The 23685-nt window shown below is 35.7% G+C and overlaps 2 protein-coding genes across 4 annotated transcripts in view; both read left to right on the top strand.

Annotated features, from left to right (window-relative positions):
* The window catches only part of LOC133742907 (pentatricopeptide repeat-containing protein At4g17616), a 65407-nt gene that overhangs the window by 17838 nt on the left and 23884 nt on the right, over window positions 1-23685 (top strand). The window lies entirely within an intron of this gene.
* On the top strand, window positions 20849-21343 carry LOC133744781 (uncharacterized). The gene has a single exon (XM_062172826.1). The coding sequence runs from the start codon at window positions 20849-20851 to the stop codon at window positions 21341-21343; it is 495 nt and encodes a 164-aa protein (XP_062028810.1).

Raw genomic sequence — 23685 nt, 5'->3', positions numbered from 1 at the left:
AGACTGTTGACCAGCTCAAGGAAAACTGGAGCCAAACAATACCTATTAATAATCTATAAATAGATGGATCATTTCCAATTTATCGATTTCCAATTTTGATTATTTAGATCGAACGAAATCCTTATATGCCTACTAATGCGATTTAACTTTGTTTATTAGTTGTATTGAAAAATATACCTTCCATGAGGAACAATGTGGAGGAAATAGACTTTATCAAAATCGGCCGCTGGATGTCATCATGATAAGAAGATATAATTATGGTCAAAATTTCAGCTATTTTCGAAGTTTTTTGGGTCTCGATCTACTAGGTCAATCTTAAACCCTAAATACCACATAAAACTAATATGCTCATAACCGCTCAATCGCAACTTCTTTTTTCGATCTGTCAGCTCTCACACTCTAGTGGGTGAGCTGTATCAACTAATGTAAAAAATTATAAAAGTTTATCTCCTCGTGGTTCAGCTCCCCTTAGGGAAGTGTAAGTGTATAAAACGTTGACCGCTTTATTTGACATCGAAATGATGGCAGATCGGGTTAATTTTTTTACATAGTATCTATGAATATGCTATAAATAGATGTGTAATGTTAAATTTATTAATTTTCAATTACAAATCTTTAGATCGCACAAAATCCTTATATGCCTACTAGTGTGGTCTAACTTGTTTATTAGTTATATAAGAAAATTTACCTTCCATAAGCAACAAGATGGAGGAAATAGACTTTATCAAAATCGACTGTTGGATGTTATCATGATAAGAAGAAATGGTTAGAGTTAAAATTTCAGCTATTTTCATCATCGTTGGGGTCTCGATCTAGTAAGTCAACCCTAAACCTTAAATACCACATAAAACTAATATGCTCATAACCGCTCACTCGTAACTTATTTTTTCAATATGCCAGCTCTCGCGCTCTCGTGGGTAGAAGTTATATCAACTAATGTAAAAAATTTGAGAATTTTGTCTCCTTAAGGGTCGACTCCCCTTAGAGAAGTAGAAAATTTTAAAAGGTTGACCGGTTTATTTCATCTCGAAATGACGGCGGATTGGGTTAATTTTTTTACACAATACATATTAATACGCTATAAATAGATGGGTAAGTTCAAATTTATCGATTTCTAATTTCAATTTTTTGGATCGCACAAAATTCTTTTATGTCTACTAATGTGGTACAACTAGTTTATTAATTAGTTGTAATGAAAAATATACATTCCATGAGCAATAATGTGTAGGAAACAGACTTTATCAAAATCGACCGTAGGATGTTATCATGATAAGAAGAAATGGTTATGGTCAAAATTTCAGCTATTTTTGGCGTCGTTTGGGTCTCGATCTAGTAGGTCAACCCTAAACCTTAAATACCACATAAAACTATTTATGCTCATAACCGCTCACTCGTAACTTATTTTTTCTATCTGTCAGCTCTCATGCTCTCGTGGGTAGGAGCTATATCAACTAACGTAAAAATTTTGGGAATTTTATCTCCTCAAGGGTCGGCTCCCCTTAGGGAAGTAGAGACTTTAAAGAGTTGACCGGTTTATTTCATGTCGAAATAACGGCGGATCGGATTAATTTTTGTACACAATCCCTATTAATACGCTATAAATAGATGGGTAATGTCAAATTTATCAATTTATCAATTTTGATTTTTTGGATCGCACAAAATTCTTATATGTCTACTAATGTTGTACAACTAATTTATTAGTTGTAATGAAAAGTATACATTCCATGAGCAACAATGTGTAGGAAATAGACTTTATCAAAATCGTACGTAGGATGTTATCATGACAAGAAGAAATGGTTATGGTCAAAATTTCAGCTATTTTCAGCGTTGTTTGGGTCTCGATCTAGTAGGTTAACCCTAAACCTTAAATACTACATAAAAATATATTTTTCATAACCGCTCACTCGTAACTTATTTTTTCGATCTGTTAGCCCTCACGCTCTCGTGGGTAGGAGCTATATCAACTAATGTAAAATTTTCGGGAATTTTATCTCCTCAAGGGTCGACTCCCCCTAGGGAAGTAAAAGCTTTTAAAGAGTTGACCAGTTTATTTCATGTCGAAATGACGGCGGATCGGGTTAATTTTTTTACACAATGCCTATTAATTATACGCTATAAATAGATGGGTAAGGTCAAATTTATCTATTTCCAAATTTTATTTTTTGGATCGCACAAAATCCTTATATGTCTACTAATTTGGTCTAGCTTGTTTATTAGTTGTATAAAAAAATGCATCTTCCACGAGCAACAATGTGGAGGAAATAGAATTTATCAAAATTGACCGTTGGATGTTATCATGACAAGAAGAAATTATTGTAGTCAAACTTTCAGCTATTTTTCTCATTGTTTGGGTCTCGATCTTCTAGGTCAACCTTAAACCCTAAATACCACATAAAACTAATATGCACATAACCGCTCATTTGCAACTTCTTTTTCTGAGCAGTCAGTTCTTACACTCTCGCGGGTATGAGCTATATCAATCAATGTAAAAATTTAGAAAATTTTATCCCCTCGTGGTTCGGCTTCCCTTGGGGAAGTGTAATCGTATAATCGGTTGACCAAATGGATCGATGTCGAAACAATAATGAAATTGATTGAATTTTTTTCAACAGGCATAAAATAAAATATTCAAATCTTCTCATCCTACTGTCCGTTTCCCCAGTTTTGTATGCCTTGATGAGGCTGTCCTTTGAGAAATTTGTTATATAAATATAGGGTTATAAAGGTAACTATATTTGACCGAGAAACCGAAATATAAGGCTTGAGACACTATAATAAAGTACGCTGCACGATAAGTTAGTAAAAATTTTCGAGAATTTTTTCGGACACCTGAACTAAATTTTATAATTTTCAGAAGTCTGAAGCTAGTTAAATTAGCTTAATAAAAATGAAATTTTAGATGGTGCGATCTGGAACTTTGATCTCAGCACCTCTTCATCTGAACCGTCCTTGAATTATTATTTCGGGCCAATAAATAGGCCAAGTCAGATCGGACGATCCAGACAAGCCCAACTTTAGAACCTTTACTTTTGCCCACCTTCTAAATTAATGCCACATGTCCTTTAAATTTAACCGTAGTTAACTATATAAAACTTATCAAAAAATAATAATAATTATGATAATGATGAAAGAGAATGAAGGAAAGGAGAAAACCAGTTCCTCTTTCCTGACCGAAGCCAGCAAACCTAATCCATCAAAATTTATTCTCAAAAAAAAAAAAAAAAAAACCATCAAAATCTCATCTTTTTGTTCTTATTCATCTTCATAAATACCCAGCAAAAACTAAATGGGTCATGTTCCACTCTTCCTTTACATGAGACTTTTGACGGATGCATGGTTTTGGACTATAAATTCAGTTTAATTGAAATTCGATTATAATTGCTATTTCACTAAGCTTAGTCATATGAATGATAAAATTTAGACATGTAGCAAACATACCCGCAGTGTCGCGCGGGCTTGGTACCTAGTATATATTTAAGGCATAAAAGATTAGGAAGTTGGTGCAAGTCAGAGTGAATCTCAAGTTGTGAACCGCAACCAATGCCATGTTTCGATTGGCATGATAAAAGTAAAAACTTGACAAGGATGGCACAAGATCAAGATTAGATAAATCAATTTCAGGAAACTATATCTAGACAAATAAACCTACGTCCTCTCCTAAGCGAACCCTAAGAGCTTGACTTTCTTCATGGCGCCGTACTGCCTTGTCCGACAACACGCCCTCGTGGCGGCGTAGTCGGATGGGCTCTTCAAGGTGTAGGGGCCGATCCTTGGTCCTCCAATATCCCAGTTGATGTGGAGATTGGGTGTTCCCGGCATCAGACTTATTTTGTTGGGATCTAGACGCGATGGTGGGCAAGGCCGGCGGTGTTTCAGTGGCTGGCAGCGGCAGTCATGGTCTCCAGCTGGGCGAGTTCCTGCAAGTTCTTTCCAGTGGAGGTAGATCCATGCGGTCGGCATGCATGGATGGAGGCGGGCAGGGGTTTGGATCGCCGTTGGCTCAGCCTGTTTGTAGGTCGTAGTGGTGCGCCGGCTCGGTCTGCTCCATTCCGAATTTGGATTGGTCGGCCTAGGTAGCGGTAGGCAGAGGTGGGAATGTGGATGGTGGTAGGCTGGCAACGGGATTCCACGCGAGGCGCTGGTACGGTGTCTGCCGTTTCTTGACATGAGCTTGGGCTAGGGTTTTGTTTGTTTGGGCTTAGCTTTGGGCCCAACCTAGTTTACTAGTTTTCTTTTATTTCCTTTTTCTAAAGGAACTATAGGTTAGTAATTTGTTTTACTTTTAATAATTTCCTAAGTTTCTTAGGGACCTACGCACTTTTGTGCATCTAGCAAATTTTTCAAAGTAGTACTGACAGGACCCGCCCCGGATTTCACCCTGAATTCCGAAGTGGCCCTGCGGGCCCACCTTAGAAGAATTTCTTCTACAAAAAATTTGGCAGAACTTCCCCTAAAACTGGACTACCCAAAACCTGTAGAAAGACATTTACACTTCTAAGCAATCCATCCTTATTCTCCTGGAGCCACCCTGCTCCCCAAATAACAACATCTTCCAATTCACATTACACAAATCTCAACTTAAAAATATTAATCCTACAGGTTATCAGAGCAATTCTAAAACAAAAGGTATAATAGAAGTAAAAGTAAAGAGGGTGAAGGTTCGATAGATCTTACAAGGCGGAAGCAGTGACAACTATGCCTCAACTCCGTGTACGCCCGACCTCAACTATTTTCGCCAGCAAACTAGGCATTTGAAACCGAAGGGCCCAGGGGAAAAGTATTGAAAACACGTTAGTGTAAGTGGACAAAAATAAATAAATCAAGATAATTTAAAAGAAGCAAATGTGAATACTTTCCCACGTATTTAAACTTATAAAACCTCGATGCATGCAACGTTTATAAAACGTATTTCTTTAAACTCAAAATCTCGTGAAAACATACCAACCCCGCTGGTGAAGAGAAATCAGACTAGCCCCGCTAGTCAAGTAATAATAGGATATGGGGAAGAAGAAATCACCATACGGGTAAAGGAGCCCCTTAGGCTCTACCTACCCTCGACTGCCACCCACACATAGATTGTGTGAGGAGGAGAACTAATAACCTCAACTACCACTCACGTGAGGAGGAGAATCCTCGACTGCCACTCACAAACACAAAGTAAGTGAGGAGGAGACACTAACCGAACGACCCGAGTATGGTGAGGAAAACAATCGAAAACCAGTAAATCCATAAAGCTTCCCCAATATCTCACGAGAAAAAGATATCTTCCAATGACGTGGCCCCGCACGCCAAAATAGTCTCGAAGTCATAAACAAATGGGCGAGAAATAATAAATAATTATAATTTCCTTAGGAAATCCCATTTCCGATAATATTCCAGAAAATCTCAAAATCAATGAATAAATTATAATATGTAATTCCGGAAATCACCTCGGAAAATAATTCATCGAAAATCACATAATCATAATTTCAAATAATAATCATATATCAGAGATAAACGTTGAAAGCTCGATATCCAAGAAAAATATATCACAAAATCCATTTCCTAAATCATAATCAATCTCTGAAAATCAATTCATATTCTCAAAAATAAATCATAAATCCAAATCCGAGCATAATAAGTTCATATCCGAAACTCATGAAAAATCAATGTCAAATTATAATCCAAGACAAAATATCATGCTCGATAAATAAAACGATAATTAAATAAATCAATAATTTCAAAATAAATGCATGCATCATTATTTAAAACAAAAGTCCACTCACAGTACTATTTAGGCGATCACGCGTACGAGTTCCTTCGTCGAGCAATAGCTCGGTACGTCGCCCTGTACATAAATATAATTCGTGAATAATGATTCGGCAATTAAATACGATTCTAATATCTTATCCTCCTAAATCAAACTTCCAATTTCTTTTCCAATTTAATCCAACTTCACCCCTAATACCAACTCATTAATTTAAAGGTTCTAGGGCAGAACCGAGAGAAATCTGACGGTCGGATTCTCGTAATTCAATGATCGACATCCCAAACTTCGGAATTACATAATCGATACAAAACTCCTTCAATTTCCACCAAACTTCACATACAAGTTCCACAACATTTATAGGATTTAATTGGGCTAAAACAGAAATTAAAAACCTACCCTACTCTCCTCCACGCGCCACCAACAGTGGCAGCACGTGGGCCCCACGCGCCGGCGGCCACCTCACCTCCGACCACCAAATTCCATGTACAACAACATCTCAACAAGCCCAACACTTTTTTAAACTACAACAAGTTCCAATTTTACCTTAAACCACTTGAAATCGGCCGGTGAAGAAAACCCAGAAAATTCCTCAAACCCTAGGATAAAAAATTCTTCGATTTGATCTCCACACTGAGAATTGGGGCTAGAAACTTGAAGGGGAATGTTCCATGGCTCGAGGTGCTCCTATTGCACTTGGTTTCTGTCACACCCGAACTCAGAGATTTTTTTTTTTTTTTATTGAGTTGAAGGTATGACTTGTACTAAAGAATAGAAACATAATAAAGAAAATTCGTAGTCCATTTGAATCAGATTTGAAGTACTGAAAGAAATAACCAAGTTGCCCTTCCAGCAGAATTATTAATACAGCAGACCTGTAACTTTGAAAAATCATAACTAATTCTAGAAAAATCATTTTTAAGAGATTCCAATTTTGAAATGATCTTTAAGATGTCTACTGTAACTTTTATGAAGACACCCACTTTAAATACCCAACCGAAATGTACAGTTTTCAACAAAAAGGCAACTGCGTCAAAAGCTCAGAAACACAATTGCAGATTTGCAGATCTCTGTTCTACCTTGAATTTAACCAATGAATTTTAAACATAAGAGCTGGAAAATAATGAAGCCAATCAAAGAACTTAGAATCAATTAAAAGACATAACCGATTCAATGAACATAGCATGGATTATGGAAAAAGAAGAAATTTATAATGCAACAAACATAATTATATAGATTACAGTACAAACTTTCTTGATAGTTCATTATTCCCACAGAAAATTCAAACCTATACTTCAAAGGCAAACTACAAACTGGCAGCCTTTGCTCTTATTCTAGGAAACTAAACAAAACAAGTCTCACACTTCCTTCACATTAATCACAAGCTCTTCAAAAGGGAAAACTAAACTTCATGTTCAGTACCTGCAATATTTGATAGGGGTGAGCATCAATAGCTCAGTAGGAGGCTAAGCCTCTTTAAATAAACAACACAAACTAGTGACAATCAAAACAGTAATACATGGATGTATGCAATGCTATTTTCATCTATTACCTGTTAACTCACATGCCAAGACACCAAGAGTCTACATGTCCCATACCATGTAATTTACCTTTTTGAGGTGACTCTAGATGAAATAACATATGAATTAACCCCATAACCCAAACCATGATTCCCTTTTTGCTAGTCATCTTACTTAATCTCGATCACCAAAATCGTACAGCTCTATTAGCCCACCTGAAATTTGGTCCTTACGGATTAAGCTCAACTACACAAAAGAATACTCCCACATATTTCATTCCCATTCTATTCTATCAAAACCATGCCTCAAACTTCATGAACATGCTAATGAAACAATATGCTAAACAACAGATAACACCCATTAACTCAACCATCAATCAAATTTCATAACTGAAATCACATATAGCAACACAGCAACCAAACAAATTAAATAGAGGTTTCCCCAGATCCCCCTACCTTGTTTCGGAAATTAATTTATACTTCTCAGGTTCCTCCTTAGTCTCAAAATTTCTCCTTCCTTCCCTCACTCCTTTTTTGTAAACAAATATAGGGGAACTCAATAAAGAAAGTAGAACAAACCTGGATATTTATAGTGGATGGCAAAGAGGTCAGATTTTAATTCTAGATAAGCACAAGAGAGAGTAGATTTGGATGCCAACACTATCGGCTTCCTCTATATTTCAATAAGGACTGCCACCTCCTGGTTCTAGGTCTCCACCACATGCTTCTAGCGATCCACCTCCTGCTTCTAGCTTTGATGACTCACAACTCTGGTAACTGACTCTCCAAGGCTCTTCAGCAACATCGACACCTCCAGCTTCTAAGATTATTTTTATCCGGGTAGTCTATCGTAGTGGTACTTATCCTTTGGTTTAGATGGAGTGGTGCTTGCAAAGAGAATCAAAATAGGGGAGGAAGACGATGAAGATAGCAGACGAGGGTTTTGAGATTGGTTTGTCGTTTAAACGACATCCAACAGAAGTATAAATCAATTGGTCTTGGGCTTTTAAAATTGACTTGGTTTTTTAAAAAAAAAATAATAATAAAACAAATAATGGGCTGGTCTAAAAATATAGAGATAGCATATATACTTATATATATCTAAACAACACGTCTTGGTGATGTGTGTGTATATATATTTATATATATCACACCATAAAACAATTATACATATACACACGCCCATAATTAAGAATATAAATTAATACTCAAGCAAAAATAATAATATTCACTATATATATCTTACTTTCTTAATATTATTAAAAGTATAGGTCGTTACAGTTTCATCGTCGGAGATGGCCGGAATCGGAAGAATTGCCGGAAAACCCCAATCTGCTACAGTTTTCTTCAAGCCGTCGATTCCCACTTTTCCGGCCAAATCGCCGTGACCCACTGCTGCTAGCGTGTGGAGGAGGATGAGGCGCGCCGGTGATGACCTGTGACTCGTCCCCAGGTGGAAGAGAGAGAAAGTCGGGGTAGGGGGTAGGTTTCCCGAAATGGAAACTTACCCTGATAAGTTTCTATATATATAGAAAGTTACCGTGAACAATACTTTTAGTATTTTGGCCATAACTTTCGCTATAAACTCCGATTTTTACGCACCACATATGCACGCGCTCGGTTTAATGTCCTCTACGATTTTCATGAAGAAAGTTTCCTCAAATTCTGACCTGAACAAAAGGTCATCTTTTAGGGCCCCCTTAAAAGTACCGAAACGACAGTAAAAGTGAAAGTAAAAGTCGTTTACCGTCCAAATGACTAATAAATCGGTAAATTCAGGTTCGGGACGTTATAAGTACTGATGGAGAATTCATGCTATTTCGATGTATTTATTGTCAAATGAGTGATTTAGTTCTATGTACCGCTGTGGGTACTAGCACATCTTCTTGTCTGAAATGGTATGTAAGGGTCATTCTGACTTTTGATCAATATATTGACTTTGCCTTCTTTTAAAAAAAAAAAAATATATATATATATATATATATATATATATATATATATATATATATATATATATATATATATATATCAAGATTAGATATAGAATAATTAATATTAAATTATGCAGAACGGTTTTGGGTAACTAATTCTATATATATATATCAAGATTAGATATAGAATAATTAATATTAAATTATGCAGAACGGTTTTGGGTAACTAATTCGGCCCCACACCCATATGCTCACCATTCGCCAGGACAGTTCAGAAAACCATATTAGGGCTCCTTAATTTGGACACTGCCAACACTAATTAATATAGAATTGGAGCTAGTAGTAGGCTAGTAACATCATCATATCAGACCTGAAACAAAAGTAGACGATCATCAAGATTTACGATTATTGAATACTTGTGGTGGAGATCGAAAAATTCCAGGAAACAAAAGTAATGTTAAAGTTAGCTTTCCGTTCAAAATCGATCGCCGGAGATCGTCAGTTTCTTGCTTTTGTTCTGCGTGTTCCTGTTCCTTTTCACCTGTTTTCAGACTTTTCTGATCGATCATATTCAAAGTTTCAAGCCTACTGGGTAAAATTAGATATTTTAGGGTTTCAGGGTAACTATAGAAGTTATTGATTCTTAAACAGTTATTTCAATCATAAGCTATTAAGCTGTTGATGAACAAGACTTTTGACTCGAAGCTTCTGCCCTAACTCAAGTATCCCCTATGCATCTGTACGTTTTGATGTATATATTAATTCATCAAAACTTGGGCTTACTTGACCTTGACAGACGTTTAGAAAAGCTTGTTGGTAGTCCTTACTTGACCTTGACCTTCGCCTATAAGCAATGTTTTAAATCTCCAAAATCACCAAAACTACCTGACAAAGTAATTTCAGTAATTATAGGTAACCGATACTCGGGCTGTTTTGAATATATCTTCAAATTTGCAAATTAGAACATGTTGATCAATTAAGCAAATAATTTTTATGGTTAAATTTTCTGGTATAATTTTTTTTATAATTTAACAGGAGAATAAAATAGTACTATGAGATACATTGAAACATAAAAAAAAAAATGGATCTAGAGATATGCTCTAGGATTTCTAATATATATTAGATAGAGAAACTAAAACTACAAAAATACTCTTATGTCAATTATTGGGTTAAAAAATTAAAACTAAATCGAACCGTTAGAACATGTGTACATATAGTGGTGACATGATATGACCCAAACCAATATACATGAATCCAAATCCTTCTAATTCATTTGTGTTCTTGTTGTGTAAAATTTTTGCCACAACTAGTCCATTCTAGGTTGGTGGTTTAAAGTCAACCTAAAATTTTTCATTTTTAACAGGTCAGCGTTTCATATTAGCGTTCATGTCATATGCGTTGATGAGATTGTGATGGAGGATTTGAATAGCTTGTCAGCAATTCCCATTCAATTTCCAAATACATGTGTGCTTGTCAGTACTGATACATAAAAAGAGAGGCGGAAAAGGGGTAAGCGAAGAGAAAACCCATGCCATTTATGCATGCATGAAGATTGATGAACCATGCAGACTTCCAGAGAGACACAGAACTGACATACCCAGAGAATTAGAGAAACTATCATCAACTTAATTACATATACAACTTCACCCAAAACTTCACAAACAAATTATTCTAGAAAGACAAATATCACTGTTACCGGGTGTGTAGTGTTCTAGTTACTTAGTTCTCTGTGTATTCTCATGATCTCATCCCTCGATCATGCACGCGCAGCCGACTCTGTTTCCGTTATATCGGAACACTTTATTCTCTTTCCCAGCTTCTCCATTGATTTTCTTTAGGCTTTTACATCACATGTCGATAGGTGAGAAATTAGTACTGTGTGTGCACGTCCATCCGATTGATCTCTTCATCATCTCGATTGTATTGCGATCGCTAAAGTAATACAGAGTTGTCGTAAGATCTGAGAAAAACTCAAAAAACAACTAATGATTTAGAGCCATATATATTCTCTAAATGATTTAGGATCAGAGTGTGGACCCATATCCTTGTTACCATCTTGTAAGATCTGATCAATTGATCGAGTTCCACATGCATGCATAGAAATTTTACAAGCTTGATGATCGAGGGAGGAGAAGAAAATTCGGAGAGTTTGGAACTGAAGAGAAGATGAAGGGAAATAAGGGAAGTAAAAACCTGTTGAGCACGTACTATATGTAGTTTTGAGGAATTGTAATCAACTAGGTAGCTAGGGATCCAGAAACAGGCCGGAAATAACAAAGTTTTGGATGCTATATATACTAAACCGTATGTCATATTAAGATAGGATAATCTGCTCCAAGCTTTGTTGGTCATCAAGACTCAGTTGACCTTGACTCTAAACTAGCTAGCGCATGTTGATCATGAGGTACTTGGTGTTCAGTATCTATTGATTGATCTCCATATTCTTGATTTTGGGTGGTTATGCAAATGACAATAAAAGTAGGGATGGCTCGAAGGGTCTGGTAAAAACAGTGTAAGGTGCGCTTGAAGACATTCATTAGCAGTGAGTACCAAGGAGTAAGAATTACGAGTACAAGACAGGCGATACAGAAGAACGAAGGGGGCAACAAGATTGAGGACACCAACAAGATACAAAAAGGACCTGAGAAATCCCCAACTCGCAAATGGATTGGTTGCGCCTTGAGACGAAGTTTGAAAGAGGTGAGAAGGAAGAACAGCAAAACAAAGAAAAGAAACAGAGATGCCAGTTTCATAATGGGATGATGATTGTTCGGGAAAATATAAATTTCTAATGCATAATCACCGGGCTCTTTGTCTCGGGAGGTAAGGAACTGAAGGGTAAGGTTTATGAGTGGTAGAATTCCATATCTCAAATCTACCAAACAATGCATCTTTCTGTATACACTGGGTGAGTTTCCTCACTTCCTGGCTATATGGATTTATAAGAAGAGTGAAATTATCTTATACAAATAAATGAATAATTGTTTCTTTTCTCGAATCGTGAGCAAGTTTTTCTAAATTAAAGAGAATTTTAAATTGGAGAGTGAGTTCCCTATAAAGTAAACCCTATTAGCACTACAGTCAAAGTGACGCGTGTCGGCCACCTACACCAATTAAATACTATGTACAACAAAGCACCCGCCTACCAAAAAACATGCTGTCATAATCCCTAGCTTGTTTCTTTTCGTCCAAGGCATAAATTTTTGTTTTCTTTGTTCAAGGAACAGTACAATCGGTAATTGGAAAGATCATCTGGAACAAAGTGTCGTCGTAGTTACCCTGGTTCGGAAACGGCGGTCATGTTTGATTCTTTTGGTTTAGGATGGTCTCGTGGCTTTCGATTGTAATTTTGGGTTCCTAATTTACAAAAAAAAATTTAAAAAAAAAATCCAAGATTAGAACTAATGAGCCAAATGATACCCATTCTATTAGCTTACCGGCCTGAAACATGATTCAGCCGAGAACTTATATTTATTCTGACCTAGCTCCTCCACAAGAGCACTTAAACTAGAACGATCCATTGCAGTGAAATAGGCATCCCAAATAGATGGGCAGGCGGTTTTAATAATCATAGACAAGAGAAAGATGAACACGCGTGTATCAGTTTTTAATTAATTGGTTACACCTACCACTCAGCATGGTGAATGTTGCAGGAAACTACAGGAGAAGATCCAAAACATTTATTCTAGATGAATAACGTCAAATTAACCACGATAAACTGTCTTCTACAAAACAGTATATTTTACTCAAAAAGAGTGTGGCTTTTAGTATTTTATTTACATAATGTCTTCTTTAGATGATTCTGAAAAATGATTTGCAAACTAAAGAAGAAGGATGACGTTTACTAGCTATATGGTTATTGTAATTTGATTATAACCACAGTTATGGAGTTCCAAACCTCACAAACAGAAAGTAAAACTCAAAGCCTAAATTGTTTATCGTCAAGTTAAAACTCCTTCGGCCTTTACATATAAACATCAATTTGTTGTACTAGTGATTTCTCTTGGTGACAAACAAACTAAAGCACGGTTGAAAGCGTTTGACAAGTACTTGTTATATAATAATATAATATACAAAAGATTTTAAATCCTTCGTCGACAATATTTCATTTAATAGTTTCCAAGCTCTACTCTGGCCTTAATTCATTCATAAAATTAGAGTGAATATTTTGTAATTTTCGTGAGCAGTGACTCTTCCAACAGGTCATGTTCACAACTCACAAGTATCTGGAAATGAGTTTAGCAGGGCTTCGGGATTTATTATTATTATTATTATTATTTTATTATTTTTTTTTTATTTTTTTTTTGGGTAAGGGGTTTTGGGAGGGTTGGATATGGTTGAAATATAGTAATGTGTTTAACAATGTCAACTGTGCCTATATTCCGTACTCCGATAATCAAGCTTAGGTTAGGGTTGGGACCATTTAACTGTCATTTCCCGTACATACAATATATTATTTCGAGGCTTCAATATAGTATTGAATAGACTAGCATTTTTTTTTTTTTTAGAATGATATAATAGCATTGTTAAACGAGAATTTAAATATTTTGCAAAATTATATGTTCACTTTCTATTATAATTCATCACCTAACTCTAAAGATATGTACAGAGATCGGACCAAATTGGGAATACAAAAGTTACAGACGTAACTGCCTTAGGTGGACAAGAATTGAAATGGAATCTAGTAGCAGAATTTATGTCTTCTAATATAAAAAGCCCAAATGAGCCTAGTATAGTATCGGAATCGAAGAAGATTCCGAGGCGGAGTACAATTAAACCAACCAGAGCTTTAATTCCTTTTCTGAGTCAAAACTCTCACTTAGAAAAGGACATTTCTTATTCCCTTCAATGCTGACTCTTAATGTTCTTTCCTCTTTTACTCTAGCAGTCTAGCTAGCTCTTTGTTCGGAACTTCATTAATTTTATTAGATTTACCTTGGGGGTTTCACTTTCATTGATTGCTTAGGGAGAAAACCTTAGAGTAACTCCAACAGATTCCCTATATTATGATTTTTCTATACTTTAGGGAAAAATAAGTCTCTTTTGCTCCAACAGATTCCCTATAACTATCCCTATGTTAGGGAAAGTGAGGAAAGAGAAAACCAAATTCCCTATATTTACAGCAAACTCTAAAATTTTAAGGAAGAGTATGGATATTTTAGAGATTGTTGTAAAATAAGGAATCTGTTGGAGTTGGAGAAGAAAAAGAGGCTAAAGCTTTGACTTTTGCTTCCCTATAATACATAAATTATAGGGAAGTTGTTGGAGTTATGCAGAAATAGCAGAGAACTGAAACAAAATTAGTGACGCAGTTGAAGTGCTCACAGTCTTATGGCCAGTGCCGCAAGGTTTTCTTCTGCTGGGGTCAATTTATTTAGGGAAAAATTCACCAACGGTGTCTGGACACTTAGGGGACTTTCATAATGATACCTGAACTTACAAAGTTATCAATGTGATACCTGGACTCATTTTTTCCTATCAACATTGTACCTATGACCAATTTCCGTAACGGCTCCGTGACGGAAATTGGCCGTAGGTATCACATTGATACGAAAAAAATGAGTCCAGGTATCACATTGATAACTTTGTAAGTTCAGGTATCATTCTGAAAGTCCCCTAAGTGTCCAGACACCGTTGGTGAATTTTTCCTAATTTTGCACGTGCGATGCACGTGAGTCACTTAATGAAGACAAAATGACCGATTTACCCTCAAATTCTTTCTTTCTTTTCTTTTCTTTTTTTCTTTATTCTTCTTTCTTTCTTTCTTTCTTTCTTTCTTCTTCTTCTTCTTTTCTGGTTTCTTCTTCCCCTGATTTGAATCATCAAGATTCAAATCATCTTGCTCGTCCGATTCCCACCGCCGATCGCCGATCAAACACCGCCGTTGTGTCTCAATCCACCTTCATGCACCACAGATGTTTCTGGTTCCCCCAACTTCAAATCCTATAGCAAATTGAAATTGTGCATTGAGGCTTCACCACTCACTCCGAGTTCATCCCCGCCGCCGCCGCCAATGACTTGACCACCACCACTCTCGTTCTCTCCTCCGACCCCCTTTTATACACCATTGATCAGATTAGTACAATGTTGGATATCGGAGCCTCCACCATCGAGAAATTGAGGCTCACGTTCTACGTGTCCTGCGCGGTGGATATCGGCATCGTCGGAGAAAATGTTGTATGAACATAAATTTAGTTTGGGTTCCACGGTGGCAGCTAGTCGAGCTCGTTGATTGCGGCCTTGGCTTTCTTGATTAGCCAATCCACGACCTTGCTAGGCTCGTCGTATCCAAGCCGGTCCTGCATGTCATAGAATTGAATGGCGGTGTGGCCGACGAGCCTGATGCTGCGGTCCCTGGGGCCTTTGGTGGTGCAAACCTTGCTGTGGCGATCCTTCCGGCCGATGGCCCTTAGAATGTGGCCTTGAGCCTCCACGATTTCGCTAGCGGTGGAGGAAAAAGCAGTCCTTATCCCCAAACCCAATCGAGAAGCAGTGGAGGACGTTGTTGTGCGGTGGTGGAGGTTGTTGTGGTCAAGTCACTGGCGACGGCAGCGGGGATGAACTCGGAGTGAGCAGTGAAGCCTCAATGCACAATTTCAATTTGCTATAGGATTTGAAGTTGGGGGAACCAGAAACATCTGTGGTGCATGAAGGTGGATTGAGACGTAGCGACGGTGTTTGATCGGCGATCGGCGGTGGGAATCGGACGAGCAAGATGATTTGAATCTTGATGATTCAAATCAGGGGAAGAAGAAACCAGAAAAGAAGAAGAAGAAAGAAAGAAAGAAGAATAAAGAAAAAAAGAAAAGAAAAGAAAAAAAGAATTTGAGGGTAAATCGGTCCTTTTGTCTTCATTAAGTGACTCACGTGCATCGCACGTGCAAAATTGGGAAAAATTCACCAACGGTGTCTGGACACGTAGGGACTTTCAGAATGATACCTGAACTTACAAAGTTATCAATGTGATACCTGGACTCATTTTTTCGTATCAATGTGATACCTACGGCCAATTTCCGTCACGGAGCCGTTATGGAAATTGGTCATAGGTACGACGTTGATACGAAAAAATGAGTCCAGGTATCACATTAATAACTTTTTAAGTTCAGGTATCATTCTGAAAGTCCCCTAAGTGTCCAGACACCGTTGGTGAATTTTTCCCATTTATTTATTATCATTTTTCTTTCTGAATAATAAGATAGAATTGAGATCCAAATTTGCTATAAAGATTTAAGCTTTGGGTTTGGTACATTGTTAAATTTTGTTTTTTGAGTTACCATTCGAAGTCAGACTTTAATTTTGAAGTTTTCATGCAGGAAGAAAGAGAAGTAGAAGGAAGAGGAGTGAAAGGAGACCCAGATCATGTTTGTTTCCTTTTCATCCTTCTTGCGTTTATTTTCTTATTTATGTTATTTTAGTTTGAAATGTGATGATATTTGCTTATGTAAGGACCGAATCGAGTTGCAGGGTTTAGTAATATGAGCATGAGCTGCAATGAAATTTGAAGCAAATGTACTCATAGGATATCAGTACTCTAGTATAATGGCTTTATGCCTATATTAATTAAGAGTTGATATTGGGGACTGCTATGCTTGGAAATAGACTTTAATGTAAAACTGGAGGCATAGTCTTTAATGTAAAACTGGAGGCAATGGTCGCACGTATGCTGTAGCATAGGCTCTATTAGAATAAATGAAGGTGAAGATAGTTCGATCGATATATGTCCATAGTTTGTGTGTTTCTGAGCTGTTCACTTTTTGAAGCATTTTATGTTAGGAGTTTGGTCTTTGTGATATACAGATATTGCTCTAATTATTTATTCTTTTGAACACTGAAGGACACAAATGATAAACAAGCAGGTTGATGCTGTGACGAGGAAGCTCGCAAATTCAGACCCCTCCAAAGGCCTCACACCAAATCAGAAGAATCATGACGTCGAGCTACATATTTGTTGACATGCACTTACCTGTGTTTCACATGCCCAATCACCCCAAGATCAAATTGAAGTAGTTGAAGCAATTGAAAAGCTGACTAAACCAGAAGCACAGCAAATACTGATATATATGATTTCAAAACGAAATAGACCGCAAGACCAAATTGAATTAATATTGGAAAATCATTAATTCTGGGTCAGCCATTTTCTCTACGTAACCTTTGATATTGGGGATGCAAATGACAAGCAAAGTAGGGATGGCTCGGAGGGTCTGATAAGCACAGGATGCATTCGCGCATTTAAAAAAAAAAATTCGCTGGGAACAATGAAATCGCTGAGTTAATAAGATTATTAATTCGTCACCCAAAGCCGTTCTGTGCAAATGGATTAGTTGCCTAGTTGGGCAGCCAGAGGAAGCTGAAACAGGTGAAAAAGGAAGAGGAGCTCGCACGCAGAACAGGAGCAAGAAACAAACAAGAAAACAGATTCACATGTCCATAGTTGTTTACTTGTTTACATCAAAACTCTAATGAAAAAAAAATAGAAATTAACAGTCTGCTTAATCCACATATTCATAATTTTAAGTCTTGATGACTTTACTAGTCTCCCGACTCCTTTTCCTGCTTGATGATGCTAGGCTAGTAGGCTTTTCGTGTAGGCATGTGCCGACATACCAGTCCAAGTTCAAATTCTCATTATGCCCTTATATGCTTTTCTGAACTGGCCTGGGGAGGGTCGATCTGCACATGGTGGAGCGGAGGACCCAATTCGTCACCCAAAAAAGCAATTATGTACAGTTCATCACTAATTAATAATTATACTAAGAGAAAAATTCAGCAACAGTGCCCACACTCTCGTGCCAATGTCAATTTGATACCTAAATTCTTAACTATACCAATGTAATACCAAAGCCTTATAGCGATAGGGTAAAATCCTCATATAGTACCCGAACTATCACGAAATGCACTTTTTGGTACCTACAAATTTTTAGGGAGTCCAGTGGTACATGTACTATCATTCCGTTAGCCTTTATAGTACCTCCATCCATTATTCCGTTAAAAATGCATATGTGGCAGTCATGTGACACTCATGTGAGTAAAATAACAAGGGTAAAATAGTCTTTTCATTCATAATTAGAATTATAGAATTTAATATATTTAATATCTATAATTAAAAAAAGATAAATAATACCCATTTTATTCTTTATTGTTATCGGGACACTTGGGTCAATTAATTTAAGTACTTTTATTTTTGTTTAGTTTTTTTTTTATTTTATGAAAATTTAATATATACTAATTTGGAGATAACTTTTTCTCGAACAATTAATAGGATTAATCAATAGAGATGATAGGTAAATTTAGATATTCACTAAATTCAATTCTAGGTGTTTCTTTTAACTTAGTCTAATTTATTTTAATTTAGTTTAATAAAAAATTTGTAAAAGAAATATGAAAAATAGGTGTTTTACGATTTTACCCATACTTTAATGGAATAATTGACGGAAGTACTAAAATGGCTAACGGAGGATAATACAGGTACCACTAGACTTCTTAAAAATTTGTAGGTACCAAAAAGTGCATTTCGTGATAGTTCAGGTACCACATAAAGATTTTACCCTATAGTGATATCGACGTGATACCTCCAGCTAATTTCCGTGACGACTCCGTTAGATTGATGACGTGGCAAGCACATAGGGATAAAATACCAAAATAACCTTCTAATTTTTTTTATACTATTTTCTTTTCTTTTCTAAATAAATTTTTAATTCTATCTAATTCTTCCTCATTTCTCATCCAATTTCTCAGAAAAATTTCAGTAGAGGCAATACCCATTTCCACCAAATTAAAGACCCAATTCTGCAAGAAGAATCACAGGACCAAAACCTAGATTCATACAATACCCATTTCCATCATCGTCAACAATATCTACAACTTGTCCAAAACCAGCATCAGACACATGCTGAGCTCATAAAGTCATAAATTCCTCCAGGCTCCAACCAAACCTAACAACCCAGCAACCAAATTACAGAACATGCAAAACCAAGAAGGAGAATGGGCATGAAGAGCGTCGGAGGAGAGATTTTGCAAGTCCAACGAGGTCACATTGTTCTATCCACCGGCCGGAAAGACCGCCACAACAAGGCTTACACAGCAAAAGGCCCCAGAGACCGCCGTGTCCGGTTGTCAGCCCAATTCTATGATGTTCAACCGGCTGGGCTACGACCGGCCCAGTAAAGCCGTGGATTGGCTCATCAAGAAGGCGAAAACCGCCATTGACTAGCTTGCAGAGCTTCCACCTTAGCACCCAACTAGTGTTGCTGCTAATGCTACACAAGGTGAAGTTCCAAATGGGGCTGGAACCAGTGATATGGTGATCTCATCTGAGTCATCTAAGTCATCTGGCTACAATTTCTAGCTCCAGAGACAAATTGGGGACAACCCAGACACAAGGGTGGTGGGTCTTCCTTATTGGTTTTAGCCTACTGCTTGCTTGCTTTCTGATGGTGGAGTGATTGATTAGAACAGCAAAAGCATGTAATAGTACTAGTGGAGTAATATAAGGGACAGAGAGAGAGAGGGTCAAATTGGGGTCACCAACAACTACAAATTGAATTTCATGGCCTTCTTCATTTAAATTCACAGATCTGATTATATTGAGTGATGATGATGGAGATAGGACAGATGTTTTATCTGGGTTTATGACATATTGAACTTATCTGGGTTTGATTTTGAGTTTGTGAGGATGATGGAAACGACAAGAGAAAGTCAGAGGTCGAAAGAAAGAGAAGAGAGGAGAAAAAGGTATTGAAGATTTGAAGGACGAAGATGAGACACCATTTTTTCACTTTGCTGCCAAACTCATGTTGTAAAAATTTGTTTTTTTTTTCCTCTGTAAAATTGTAAAATTGATTAAAATAAAAAATGATAAAAATAGATTAGGCTAATAGATAATATATATATATATATATATATACACACACACAGACACGAGACTCCAAACACACCATGTGGGTGTTGTGGATAATTATGTGGGAAGTTAATCCACAGAATGTGGAGAAAATTGCTGCACATATTTTGTTTTGTTATAAATATTATATATATGTGGCTGTCCACTGTAAATACTCATTAGTTATGTCCTTATGATGTAAACATTACTCCTATATAAAGAGGTCTAATGAGAATGAAATATACACTTCTACCTCCTCCTATATTCTGTTTCTCTATTTTATCTCTCTCTAATTCTCTAGTTTATAACACGTTATCAGCACGAATTTGCTCTTATTTTTCTTCTTCTTCATCTTTGAACTCCATGATGATCCGCAAGCCTTATGGTGCAACATAGTTGCTGATGACCAAGGTTAATGATCTATGAGTTTTTCTTCTTTCTCTCCTAGATGAATATCAATTTTCTTTATGCGATCATTTACATATATTTGTATGTATCTTTTATATAATATAATTGTTGAAAATTTATATTTCATATACGACAATGAGAACTACAAGTTCCATTGCTCAAGACTTGAGTCCTCTGACCAAGTAGTCTTAGAACCTATGGTTCTATAGACATCACACGAATGTTTTTCTCGTGTGTTCCCTATGGGATCTATTGTTCATATTTATGAACTCTTCGAAACCTTTGTTTCGTATATGAATTTTTCATAGAACATAGTGTTCTAATAATTATGGATCCTAATATATCTCATCTTTTCTCTTTGTAGAAAGATGACGCATCTAACAAAATTGGACTATGATCCTCTTAAAATTTCTGGCAAGAACTATTTGATGCTGAAATTCACCTTATGGCCGGCTAAAAACTTTGGAAATGCCATCAAAGTTGACAATAAGTCATCTGTGCAAGATCCCGCCAAGCCTATGATTTTCTTGCGTTATCATCTTGATAAGATCCTAAAAGATGATTACCTTACGGTGAAAGATCCACTTGAGATTTGGCAAACATTGGCTGATCGATTTGCTCACCAGAAAACCATTGTTCTATCTAGAGCACAATATGAATGGACGTATTTTTGCGCCTTCAGAACTTTAAATCTGTCACTGATTTTCAATTCCGCTAAACATATGATTACCTCCCAACTAAAGTTATGTGGAGAATCTGTCAGTGAAGATAACAAGCTCAAAGTCTCTGATTTTTTTGTGGACAATGGAAAACATATTGATTACATGATCAGCGGCGGTTTTCTTGACACCGATAAATTTTAAGCCTATGTTTAGGCGCTTTTTTTGTCTCTATTTATTTTGTTTAGTCATTTTAAGCCTATGTTTTGGCACCGATTAAACGTAATTATGTTTCATTATCTTTATCTGTTTAATCATATTTATTATGTTTAAATTACCTTTATTACAATTCTTTCATAACTGAATTTGTCGTGAGTTTTTGTTGCAAGAGCTACAATTATCATGATAATATTTTTAATTGCCATTATCTTGTAGTTATTGTTATTAATAACTCATTTTATTATCAATTTTATTACCATTCTCCGGTAATTATTGTTATAAGTAACTCATTCTATTACCATTATTCGATACTTACCATAGTTATTTATTTTATGCAATCATAATGAACATTTATTACTTATGATTATTTTTGTCATATCTACCTCATATGATTATGTCGTTTGTGAAAAAATAACAAAATTATTTTTCCATCGCTGGGACTTGAACCCAGGTCTTTTTGGATGCGAACCAAATATTTTAACCAACTAGACTACAACAGTTTTATTGATTATTTTTATAATGTTATATTAATGCATATTTCAATTACTGACTCTAAATGAATCTGCCTCTATTTTGACATATGGTACTCACATATTGGTATCAAAAATATTAATTATATTTCCTACAGAATCAAGGTATGTATTTTTCATGAGTTTGATGACTTCAATTTGATATCCCCTTATTATCTTATCTAATAATTTGATATAAAATTGTCAATTTATAATGAGATCGAAACTACATGTTTCTTGATTCAATTTCATGAGGACTTAAAATTCCTCCACTGATTGTTATACAATCAAATAGATCGAAACCTCTTGTTTCTTGATCTCCAATTATGTCAGGACCCTTGTCCCTTCTCTTTATGAGTACAAATGTTCACTCCACTCTTAGAACATGCTTCTAATTGTGAAGACTCAAACCAAATGTTTTGAGTATGAGGGCTATGATCCCTAAATCTATTATTTATTGGAGGATATGCTTATACTCATATGGACTACTGTCCCAGACTCAAATTTGAGTATATAATTTTGACATTTGTTTTCAGTGTCAAACAATAATATGAACCACGTGTTCATTAATAAATTCATTTTGAACCATGAATGTTCATGATAAATATAAGGACTAATTTCAGTTTACCCCCCTGAGGTTAGGGGTCGTCATCATGTTAGTCCTTCTAGTTTCAATTTAATCATGTTAGTCCCTGTACTCTCAAATTTCATAATCCGTGTCCAATTTCTACTATTCCGTCGAATTTGGACCGTTAAGTCTGACTTTTGAGGGCTAAAATAGTCATTTCAAGACAAAAAAAAAAAAACTAAAAAAAAAAAGATTTTTTTTTTCTTTTTTTCGTTTTTTTTTTTTTGCATTTTTTTTCTGTTTTTTTTTTTTGCATTTTTTTTATTTTCTTGTTTTTTTTTTCTTTTTCTTCGCTTATTATTATTATTATTTTATAATTTTGTCTTCAACCTATGCACCACAAGTTATAATAGGTTTATAAAAACAAAAAGGGGAAATATCACCAATGGTCACTGAGTTATGACTTATTCGACACTTAACTCACTGTGTTTTCAACAATATCACTTAACTCACTCAGTTTTACATCCGTCTTTCATTTAACTCACTGCCGTTAATTCTACCGTTAGAAGCCGTTAAAATTGAGGGTATATTTGTCAAAACACTTAAAAATCATTTTTAACTTAAAAAAACTACATTTATTAGACTTTTTTTCAATTTTTTAAAATTTCTGAAATTTCTAATAAAAAATGATTTTTTTAACTTAAATATAATTTGAAAAAAATTGTCTTTTTTTAATAAAAAAAAAAGTTAGAAATGCATTTTTTTAGTGTTTAGATAAATATACACCCTCAATTTACATTTATTAAACTTTTTTCAATTTTTTAAATTTATGAGATTTCTAATAAAAAATGATTTTTTTAACTTAAATATAATTTGAACAAAAAATTGTCTTTTTTTTTTTTTTTTTAAAAGTTAGAAATGCATTTTTTTAGTGTTTAGACAAATATACCCTCAATTTTAATAGCTTTTAACGGCAAAATTAACGACAGTGAGTTAAGTGAAAGACGGATGTAAAACTGAGTGAGTTAAGTGATATTGTTGAAAATACAGTGAGTTAAGTGTCGAATAAGTCATAACTCAGTGACCATTGGTGATGTTTTCCCAAACAAAAAAAAAAATACTCTAGGTAGTTAAAAAGCCGCTCGCTGGTCTACGATATTTGTGATATATCTCCGATAAAACGAAGAATTTTAGGATATATCTGTAAAATATAATAGGTTTATAAAGTGAAGAATTTTAAGATATCCTCA

This window comes from Rosa rugosa, chromosome 4 (assembly GCF_958449725.1).
Source record: "Rosa rugosa chromosome 4, drRosRugo1.1, whole genome shotgun sequence".
Classification (NCBI taxonomy): domain Eukaryota; kingdom Viridiplantae; phylum Streptophyta; class Magnoliopsida; order Rosales; family Rosaceae; genus Rosa; species Rosa rugosa.
Note: the sequence above shows the minus strand (reverse complement) of the source record. Positions and strands in the feature narration are given on the sequence as shown.

Excerpts from the sequence above, each read along its gene's own strand:
- LOC133744781 (XM_062172826.1), top strand. The coding sequence starts at position 20,849 with ATGACGCATCTAACAAAATTGGACTATGATCCTCTTAAAATTTCTGGC.